Source organism: Buceros rhinoceros, unplaced genomic scaffold (assembly GCF_000710305.1).
Source record: "Buceros rhinoceros silvestris isolate BGI_N320 unplaced genomic scaffold, ASM71030v1 scaffold1729, whole genome shotgun sequence".
NCBI classification, from domain to species: Eukaryota; Metazoa; Chordata; class Aves; order Bucerotiformes; family Bucerotidae; genus Buceros; species Buceros rhinoceros.
The window spans coordinates 1-11,260 of NW_010430832.1; the positions used below are offsets into that span (position 1 = coordinate 1).

General features: G+C 38.3%; 1 protein-coding gene across 1 annotated transcript in view; it reads left to right on the plus strand.

Moving 5' to 3' along the window:
* Positions 1-979: 979 nt before the first annotated feature.
* Positions 980-11,260, plus strand: part of LOC104499630 (polypeptide N-acetylgalactosaminyltransferase 2-like) — a gene marked incomplete at its 5' end in the record, with an annotated part of 11,706 nt that continues 1,425 nt past the window's right edge. The window contains 5 exons of the mRNA XM_010143160.1: positions 980-1,106; positions 5,127-5,219; positions 5,415-5,498; positions 7,252-7,378; positions 10,998-11,120. Of these exons, the coding sequence (XP_010141462.1) occupies positions 980-1,106; positions 5,127-5,219; positions 5,415-5,498; positions 7,252-7,378; positions 10,998-11,120 (554 nt within the window). The remainder of the gene's footprint in view (positions 1,107-5,126; positions 5,220-5,414; positions 5,499-7,251; positions 7,379-10,997; positions 11,121-11,260) is intronic.

An 11,260-nucleotide genomic window follows, 5' to 3' on the forward strand; every position in this document is an offset into this window, starting at 1 on the left:
ATGCCCCCCTTCTCAAACCGCGACAGAAGTCATGCTATTTTTATGGCTTATGTGGAAGGAATACTTCTGGGGGAAGGAATGGTGCTTATTATGGCATAAGGGGTAGACATTGACTTTAAATTACAGCTGATTATTATTATTTTTAAACTGTGTAAAGATCTGAATGATTATGAAGAGGCTTGAAACTAAGGGTAGCACTCAGCAGCTGCTGGTCTAAAGGGGGAATCTTCAGAACTGAAGTAGTGTTACTGGAAGCATCCTTCTTACTGTGCTAATTTGGAATGACTGAGGAAAGTTCTGGGTCAGCACTAGATGACTTCTCCTGTAAAAAGTCTAAGAAAGGTGTTTAAATATTTCTGGATCTTCTTGTCCTTACTACCTGGGTCAGCTCACTAGATTGGCTAACAAGTGTGCTTTTCATAAACTTCAGTTCACAGAAGTTGCGTCTTTATTCAGTCTGTCTTCAAATCAAGGCTGACTTAGTGTAACTCCTTCCATGGCCAGTGTATGGGAAAGTTTGGTTATCTTTTATAATAGGTTATCAGCTCAAATCTATTGGTTGTTTTAATCATGCCCTGATTTTGTCCACTGTCATATTCCCTCTTTAGCTGAAAAATTGTATTACGAGCTAGATCATTCATTTATCTGTTAAGTGTACCTACTGTTGCTTACTCTTTAGATAAATCACAGTAGTAGTGTGCGGTTGACCTAACTTACTCTGGCAAATAGCAGCATGTTGTATGAATTTGGGGAATGCTGTTAACAAGACATACAGTTTTGCTTACAAGTTAATATGATTATTTCTCCTGAGCTTGGAGAATAATAAATGCTCAGATATGCCATAGTTTATCCTAGAATTTCTTAGAAAACTATCTTGTTGATCTTCTCAGCAATTATCACTAAAAGCCTTCTCTGTAATAGTGTACTACAAAATTGCAGTATTTTGTGATTTGGTCTTTCATTCATGTTTTTATTTCAGAGATCTCATTCAGAGTTTGGCAATGTGGTGGGAGCCTAGAAATCATCCCTTGCAGCAGGGTGGGTCACGTATTCCGCAAACAGCATCCTTACACCTTTCCTGGTGGGAGTGGTACGGTGTTTGCAAGGTAACTGTTAAGTCTTCAGCTAAATAGCAGTGTTTTGGGTTTCTTTAGATGATCAGCAGGTGGCAGTAATTTCATTTTAAGGATCTTTTAATTAGAAATATTTGCAATATTATCTAGCGTGGAAGAATACTAATTAAAAGGAAATTAATGACTTCGAAGAAACTATGCAGATTAAGAGAAGAACCCGAGACATGAAAAAGGAAAATTTTTAGTAGATGCAGGCTGAGAATCCGGAAAAGAAGGAAATGCTTAGCTTGCCAGTCTATCGATTTTCAGAACTTTGTGTTTATTTAGTTTTAAAGAAGGCTTTATTTTCAGAACTGTCTCATAAATCTTTGTTTTATATTAACAGTTTCATAATTCATTAAAAGCCAATATACACTAAGTTCTGAATGTGCTTTGCTTGCTTTTAGTTAATATGTGATCAGTATGTGATATGCAAATGATTATGTAGGCTGATTCTGGCATTTGTGCCAGTCTTTTGGCAGCTTCGATATTTGCCTTTCTGTAATATGTTTTAAAAAGCTCCTTCTATAGACCTAAGGAACCGCAGTATTAAGGGCTTAGATTAATATGCCTGTTAATTTTGCTGTCGCTATAATGTAGAGCGGTAGCTGAAATATTGAGCTATTTCCTCAGTTTCTCCTCTGTAGAATGACAATAGCAATTCGTGTGCATAGCACTTTTTGAGTAAAGTAGATGAAGATACTGCATGAGTCTGCGATGGATGTTTTGACCAAGGCTCTGTCAGTTGTAGCTGAAGGATCACTGTAGGTTTTGGCTTAGAGGATTGAATTTGATGCTCAGGGAGCTGAAGAACTACAGGTCTCAGCTAAAGGTTCTGTGGGTTAAGAGCTGCAAATAAAATAGTTTATTTATCCTTGAAGGGACATGAAGCCCGAGAGTACAGATATACTTAAATTAATAAGAACTTCTAAGCTGCCAATATTTAGACTTGTGTTTCACCTTGGATTAAGCAATCTCCTTAGGGTGTAATTCCTCTCTTCCACGCTTTATGCCACCAAGATGACTCTAATGAATTTAATAGTCTGCTAAAATAAAGTCACTGTCCTGTTTCTTCCAGTAGTTACAGTGGGGATTTTTATGGTCCCCTGCTCTTCGATATTCTTTGATCTGTATTTTATGCTACAGTGGACAATGAGTAATAGTACTTACGGGAAAACAAAAGCTAGCAATGAAATATCCCCTCTTACTACATCACATCTCTATTCCAGTGTTTATAGTGTACATCAGGAGGGAAGAAAGATCTCCAAATTAAACTGTATTATGTAGTCTTAGAGATGCAACTGTTCAGTTTCATGGTAGATTTAAAAATTATAAAGTCATAACAAGAGGCATGGTTAATAAAAATAAATAAATATATAAAATGTGCAGTTTTCCAGTTCCTCTGCAGCTTTTTCATCCTTGGGCTGTTGCCAAGATGCAGCTTTTCTTGTGATGTTAATAGGTATTTAAACATAGCTCAACCAAGAAGTAGGAAAAAGTAGGCTGGATGCATGCAAAGATACTGCAGACATCAGAAATGCATCTTATTAGCAGAGTTTGAAGATACTGTGTTTATGCTGTGATTAAAGCTTTTGGATTTTATTGTGAAGTCAAATCATCATTGTGATTTGATCACTCAAATGTCCTGGCAATTACTATGACAGGTTTTTTTAAAGATGCAAGATGGAAGACTTGTGTTTTCAAGTCATTGTGTTCAAAATGACTTTGAAAAGAGCTCCCATATTTACTTGTATGGTGAGGACAGGTGAAGCCTGCAGACTGGTGTCTTGGGTACTTACATCCCTTTCCAGATCTACCTTTCTCTGCAAGTGGTTTATTACCTGTGTCCTTAGCTGCCCAGCTTTCTCAAATACTGAAATGCCTTTAAAATTCTTGACTTCATTGGAAGTGTTTTTTAATTGACCTAGTAAAGTTGCATATCACTTAAAAGCAGGGTGTAAAAGTTACTACGTATTTGAAAGTTCCTCCTCAGTCAGCTTTCATGGGTACAGATCAATATAACAGAATGCCTTAAGATCATATTTAGCAATGAGAGAATGAGAAACCTAACGTTTCTCTTGTAGTACAGCTATTATCAGATACATGTAGGACCATGGTGCCAAGAAACTTGGTGTGTGGAATCTGCGATGGTCTTGCAGTTAGGACTTATCATTATCTGTCCCTTGACTGCATGCAATTTATTCTGGAGTGCTCTGGGTAAGCGACCTATTTTTTAGCTGACTAGTCAGGTCACACTGCCTTTTGGCAGCCAAAACAAACTGATGCTTCTGGATGAGAGGCTGGGAGTCCTGTTTCGTGAGAGATCAGACCACATCCTGGCTGTGTGGTATAGGCAGATATAGCTCATGTCTGGCAGCATTTGTTAGACCAGTATGCACTGCCTTAATACACCGTTTAAGACAAGTTAATAATCCTTGCAGACCCTGGTCAGCTCTGTGCAAAGCTGCCTCTGATCACTCAGTGCTAAGTTTCATTAACTGTGGCTCAGCATTAAGTACTGAGTGCACCCTATGCTGTCTTCCTCACTACCCTGCCTTCTTTACAAGTTTGAGCAGTCCTCAACATTTACAGTTTCTGTATTCATGTCGCACTAAGCTGGTCTGCACTCTTCATCCCTGAGTACGGGGAAGCGTGATGCAGGCATGCATTCGGCCTTGAAAATGGCTGTGGAGTTGTTAAACACTGGCAAACCAGATAGTTCTCTGTCACCACTAAAATCTGTTTGGCCGATGGGCAGCCAAGCTGACTGCTGAGCGAGCAATAGGGGCAGGTGCTACTGGCTGGCTGACAGGCCAGCCTGAGAGTCTGCAAATGAAGATAAACTGAAATAACTCTTATTCTGGGTTGAATAGGATTTTGCTTGCAAAAAATTTAAAGGAATCTTTGGAAGGAAAAATCCGTCCTCAAACAAACAAAAATGATAGAGGTCTGTGTTGTGACTTTTTTTTTTCCTCCACATCTTTCCTTCTTAGCAATCCACACGAAAACTCACTTTATCCTGACTATTTTTTGTCTTTTGAATTGGAAAATGATTAAAGAAGTTATTGGCTGGCTGAGTTTACTCCAGTTGCTTTAGATGAACACTGCCAAATGTAAAATAAGCTTCAGAGCATGGCAGTTCCAAGTGAAATAAGAATTTTCTAAACATAAAATTGCAAAAACAATAAAAGTAAATGAGTTTTACATGGAATCCAGAGGATGGAAAAAGGCATTACCTTCTTGCAGTCCAAAAGGAGATTTAAAGACACCAGTGATTTAAATACAGGGATATTAGCTAGAGATGTGTTTGATTAAAAGTAAAGAATTTCAGTTCATGTTTTTCATATTCATTGCAATAATTAATCTTTCTTGAATTTTAAAGCCTTCAAAATAATTTCTAATTACTGGTTCTCCTCTCTTACCTCAGCTACAGCAGACTTGGTTCATAGCCTTAAATGTCACGACAGCTTATGTCTTTTCAGAACTTTGAGTTCTCTGCCAGTAGGAATAGGATGACTGAAAATATGTCTTGCCTATGTTAGCATATCTGTTCAGAAAGGTAAAAGACATTATTAAATATTGCCAAGAAAATATTGCCAATTGTTGAGATTTTTGTTTCCAATTAGCTTGCTTATCCAGGTGAACACTCACTGAATTTGGCTTCTAGCATGTTACTTGTGTAAAAAGAAAAACAAAAAAAACCCGAACAACCACCCAACAATGTCCATGAAGTTTGCAGAAAGAACTCCAAGATGTATATTAAATTCTAAGTGAAAACCCAAAGCAGTGATGAATGTGGGAAAGACATTAATTTCATTCTAAACGCATTGATTTCTGTTATGTTACTCTAACAGTTTTCTATTACTTGTGTCTGTAAAAGGGAATCTTCTGCCTGGCTTGAGGCACCTGACTGTGTAGTACTAGGAAAGATTAAAATCAATCCAAGGATAAATGATGTGGTTTAATTACAGTTAGATATAATGTAACCTATGCGTTTCGTGTGATTGTACCTAGAAATACACGCAGGGCAGCAGAAGTCTGGATGGATGAGTATAAAAATTTCTATTACGCAGCAGTGCCTTCAGCCAGGAATGTACCTTACGGCAAGTAAGTACTTCTTTGCCCTATTAAATTATTCTTCATAAGGCAGCACCTTCTGAGGTGAAAGCAGTGCTAGCTCTCATGTGTTATCTCTTTAAGTTATAGTTCTAATGTTCTACCGTTCTTGAGTTTTCTGTGTATTTCTTAATGTTTATAAAGACAGCAGCCTGGCTGAATACTGTTGCTTTTCTTCCCCTCTAGTATTCAAAGTCGAATGGAACTCAGAAAGAGACTGAGCTGCAAACCCTTCAAGTGGTATCTTGAAAATGTTTATCCTGAGTTACGGTGAGTTTTGTCTGAATCGGAGAAAGTATGGAGTTGTGCTTTGTTGTTTGGTTTTTTTTTTTTTTTTTTCTCCCCAGAAATCATCAGTTTCTCTCCTTCCTTGAATGTAAAGGATTTTAATTTATTTGTTTTAGTTTATTTGTGAAAGCAACACCTCATGGGGGCTTATTTGCTTTTGGTTTTTATTGGTTCTATTCCTGAAGAACCATTTTTCCCTTGTAAGTTGCTTTTTTCTTTTTCTGCTTACCGCCACTACAGCTGCAGCAGCAGGTATCTTAGAGAACAGTGTCCGAAGGACTCAACTCACCCGAGTTTGAAGTTTCCTACATAATAAGCTGTTTGCTCAAAAGTGTTCTGTATCATGGTGTGGTCTCTTTAAAGCTTTTGCCTTCATGTAAGCACATGGCTACTCGAGTGAGGAGACTGAATCTCTAGTGTAGTACAAGTAACGGGAGCCAGCAGACAAGAGGGCCTTGTATGTTTGGCAGGTTAGATGCCTAAGACTTTAAGCAGCTGAGTCTTCTTCTCTGTCTCTTGTTCTCTGCCATCGGATAATTACTAACTTTTGGGAAGGGTGAGCAAAGGGAAATGAGGGTTAACATTGCTAACAGTTTCTGTAACATGAATGCATCCTAACTAATGAAAAAATTCTCGAAGAGAAACACTTTTTGATAGGATGTTTGTCAGGTAAGTGTGTCTGTTGGATCTGACTATAAACTAGTTTGTCTGCTGTCAACCTAATATTGGTAGTGAAATAATAAGATACTGTGTGTGACTTATAAGAATACTCATTTTTTTCCTGGGGGCACTTTGTCAGTAGAGTCAGGTGGTGGCATACAGGCTTGGAATGCAAAGACACCAGCCATTACAGCCCTAGTGAAACAGGTAGAGAACCACATATACAAAAGAGTCTCATAAACCAAGATGATGTTGAGGAAGTAAGTTATTCTTTAATTTCTCTTAAAAGTGCCAGAAGATACTTAATTTTGTTTAATTTGTCAGAAAAAATACATCTTGCAAGCTCTCCTGGATAATATGCTACTATAAGCAGTGCATAAGTGTAATGTCTTACTCTGTCATCTCTCCTGCACTCATTCTGCTGGGTTGAATTATTACACTTGTATTACAGGCCTAAGTTTTAAAAGGAGCTAATATGCTTCTGCTTTACTGTTTAACAATAACTTATGGACTCTACACCACACTTTGTACTACGGTGAATGGGTTTGCCTAGGTATTTCCGTACTATATAAGTGCACTTTGTGTGCAACCATTAGAAAACAAGTATTAATAAAGCGTTAGGGTTTTTGGGGTTTTTTTTTTTAGAATTCCTAATCTGTTTTCTAACCCTTCAATAAAAACAGTCTGGGAAAAATGTACAATGTCAAATGTCATACTTTTGTCACATGCTAGCTTGGTTGAAAAAACATGAGGGCTTGATGACCTTAACTGGTAGCATTAAGCTTCAGTAACCTTAAATGATGATGTTAAGTCATCTTTAATTTGCTTTTTGTGCTGAGTTTGTACGTTCATCCTCATTCTCTGGTATAGGTCTTTTTGTATTCTGTCCAAAACTTAATCACATTAGATCAGTTCACGATCAGATAATTGCCTTCCCTCCTCAGACGATGATTGAGATTTCCAGATAGTAGTCATCACTCGTCTTAAACTGTCATCTTAAAAATACTCCAAGTAAAGACAAGGAGTTAAAAATTAAAGAAACCAAATTAAGTAGATATTTCTGATTTTATTTTAGGGTACCTGATCATCAAGATATAGCTTTTGGGGCTTTGCAGCAGGGTACCAATTGCCTTGACACTTTGGGCCATTTTGCAGATGGTGTTGTTGGAGTTTATGAATGTCATAATGCCGGGGGAAACCAGGTCTGTATGCCATTATTTTTTTTTTTTTCCACAGTATGTGATCTAAAAAAAAAAAAATAAAAAAAAATCCACCAGTGAAACTTTTTAATTCAAGCACTACTGTGTACTGGGAATGGGAAGATGAATCCAAATCAGCAGGTCAGTTCTTAAAACAGGTTGGCTAAATAACTTCTCCCTCAAACATAATTTTGCATTTTCAAGACTAGAATCTGAGCCCAGACATTCATTCACTGTGCATCAGATTATCCCCTTCCTTTATCTCCGTTAATATTTTCTTTTTCTTTTACACTAAAGGCTAGTCACATCCTTCCCAGGAGGAAGCTTTACTCTGATGCCCCATTAGCAATTTCCAATTTGTGGCAGCAGGGTATAAAACCAATCTGTCTTAAATCCCTGTTTGACTCTTCTAGAAAACAGAGGTGCTTAAATGTCATATCCTGTTCACTAAGTAAAGGGAGTGTTTCAACAAATCCTTTCTAATCCTACTCTTAAGCTAATCACAAATGTATTAAATCTGTTAATAAGAGCATTAATTATTTCAAAGAATCTATTTATGCCGTTGTGACTTAGTTATTGTTCATGAAGTACATTCATACATGGTCACTGTTTTGTGTGCTGCTTTGTCACTAAATTATTTTCAGAATCAACCTGACTATAAATCAAATTTAAGGTTAATACTTTACATCTGTTAAAATAGAAAGCTGACCAATTGCAAATCTACCATTGAATGAGTTTCAGAATTTTGCTCACTCTGATTTAAATTAGAAGGGGAAAATCCTAAAATCCGACAAAGCCTAAAATAAAGAAGTTGTTTCCTGGAAGATGTATCGTGTTGATTTGAAAGCATTGCCGTCATACATCTGAGATATGCCTCTTTTCCCTGTCATTAGAGAGTGTCACTGGGGAGGCTTTTTCTATTACCATTATCAAAGTACGCTCATCTTTTCAGAACACCACAGTGTGTTTTAGGAGAAAGGGTGGACTTGTCAGAATTGCCTTGGCACAGAAATCTTGGAAGTTTCTGGTGATGTTGTGTATTCTCTACAGATACACAGTTATCTTCCTCTTTCAAGCTCCCCTCCCCTGCGAGAGTTTTCTGTACAGTTTCTTCTGTGAAGCTGACCTTGAAAGACCAATATACAAACTAGCTCTGAATGGATCCCTGTGAGAGGACATTCAGACAGATTAAGAGGTAGAACAGGTCAAAAACAGGTTTTGTGTCCAAGCAGAATTTGTGTTGTATTGAAGAGAATGAACAGGATAGGGAACAGAGTCATTAAATCTGTACTATGTGTTTTGCACCTACTCTTATCAAGAGAGTTTGAGGGAGGTTGAGATTGAGAGTACTCAGATATTACAGGCTGTGGAGACCTCCTATAATTTGAAGAGTGTAGTCTGGCTTAAGCTCAACACAACTTTAAATGCAAAATTTAGGTAAAAAAGGGATTTCTCCACCCCCAACAGGTCGTAGAATTCAGTGATTAAGAAGTTAAGCGTGTACCTCTGAAGGGCTGAAGAAATTAATGTATTTGACAGTTATGTATAGATATGTAGGGTTATGATAAGGAGCTACAGGTGCTTATGCTAAATGCACTTGGGTGCAAGGAGAGGGTTTCAGGTTAGTGGTGTTCTACTAACTTGATATTTCTGATTTATGACCCAGGTTTTTTCAGATGTCCTGATACTGAAATTGTTGGGTAGATCTATCCTATTTCCAGCCTGTGCCCTGAGCACATACACTGCTTGCAATTTTTCTTCTCTGATGTAGTGGAACTTGCTTGATCTTCTCTCCATTGTAGCTAAGCATAGTAGCTGTCGCTGGATGAAAGTGTCTGTACACTGTTTTGTACCATAAAGGGCCATCCCACAGATGTCTCCAGCAGCAGAGCTTGGAGCTTTTGTGAAGCAGTACCCTGGGCTTTTAAATGTGTTTTAATTTCTTGCATGATTTCTGTGTGTCTGGAGCTCTTACAGGCTTTTGATGGAAGGGTGAAGATGTATAAAGCAGTATTTTCAAGGCTGTAACTTTCTCTGACTGCAGAGCTCTCAAACACAAGTTTTACCACTTCCCTGCTAGTATTTTCAACTGTCACTATTCAGTTTAAATCTGTTTCAGGGACATTTGTGATTCCTGGTAAGCTTTGAAAATAAATTGCTCAGTTCCTTAAGTTGTTAAAAGTAGCTGTTAATGATTCTTTTTGACATTGTACAAACTGGACAGAACTGAGAAGGCAAGTAATTTCGCTGTCATCTGAGATTAACATATTGAAACTGAAAGGGAAAGTCTTCGCTTAAGCATCTGGGACGCAAATAAAGGGATACACAGAGTTTTCCTGCCTTTGCCTTGTTTTGAATAGTCTCAATTTTTCTAGTACTTGCATAATAAGGTACCCATCTAATGGCTTGCTACCTGTATAATGGTGATTACTCGTAATCACATGGGTTAGAAATTCTGATCGTTGCCTGAGCACCTGTTCTCCAAGGAATGTAATCATTGTTAAATCTACCGAGTTTCAAAGTGATTATGCAGGCCAAAACCTCAGTTGTGGTATCAGAAAATAAGTAAAAAAAAAAAAAAAAAAGATAGGATTAGTCATTTAATTTCTTTCTGAAATTATGATTGCTTGCAAAATAATGTTTATGTGTAGCCAGGCTTGGCCTCGTATATCCAGGGCTTCTTATTATACAACTCTGAATCCTCTTCAGTTGCTGGAGAAAAGCTAATCGTGCCTTTTAAGTAGTGACAAGCATGATATGAATAATTAGCCTTACTTTAGTTGATAGATCAGCTCCCTTCCTCAAAGGATGATTAGAGAAATGAAGACTAATCTGTACCTTGGAGACCAAACTTTGCGGAAAATGGGATGGAGAGGGTGCTAACATCAGTGCAGGGTCAGGCCCTGCGTAGATGGATGCTGAGATCAAACAACCTGGGCAACAGTACACACACAACGGCTTTGCTCTCTATTTAAAGAGTTGCATATTGAAATGCATTTAAAGGAAATTCTGAGGTACGTCATGCCTTGGATAGGACATAATAGTCTCCCTCTACCCTTGAGTTTGGCTGTCTTGTGTATTGCTTTCTGGTGGTCTCTGTCACACTGGGAACTACTGTTTCCTCACTGTGGTACATATGCTTTGTTTAGTGGTGGGTAGGATGGCCAGTGGTGCTGCAGTCCAAGGTTTTAGGATTTATATATATGTAATTATATACATTGTTCACACACACACATATACATATATAAATATCTCTGGCATAGAAGATTTGGAGGGTGTAATACACAAATATTTATAGAGAGAGGTGGGTAAAAGCATAGCTGGACAAAGGCTGCGGAGCGGTGTGGGTGCCCGCTGTACTCGTTTAAAGCCAGCAGAGGGAGCAAAGAGCCAGCCCAGCTGACGCGGCGATCCTGAAGCGAGTGTGAGTACTGTCTGCAAAGGAGGAAAAGCTTTCCCTCTCCTGCTCTGCGGGAGGCAGTGAACGGTCCTTATGCTCATGTGTAACTATTTACAGGATTTAAACCTGTGCTGTGTATGCAGACATTGCATGTGCACCGTGTGCTTATGTTAGTATACACAATTTTGTACACTTTTTGGGTTTTTTTTTCCCCTCTTCTAGGAATGGGCCTTAACAAAGGACAAATCAGTGAAGCATATGGATTTGTGCCTTACTGTTGTGGACAGAGCACCTGGTTCACTAATAAAACTTCAGGGCTGTAGGCATGAATGCACTCTGCAAACAGTGGTGAAAACAAGCCTTGTGAATGAGAAAGCAAGAACATGTACGGTAATGGTATCTTCTGTCCTTTCTACTCTTCACTCTGTCTCGCTGTTGTTTGAGTGTGTAAAGTTAGCTTGCGTGACATCTGGGCAGAGCAGCAG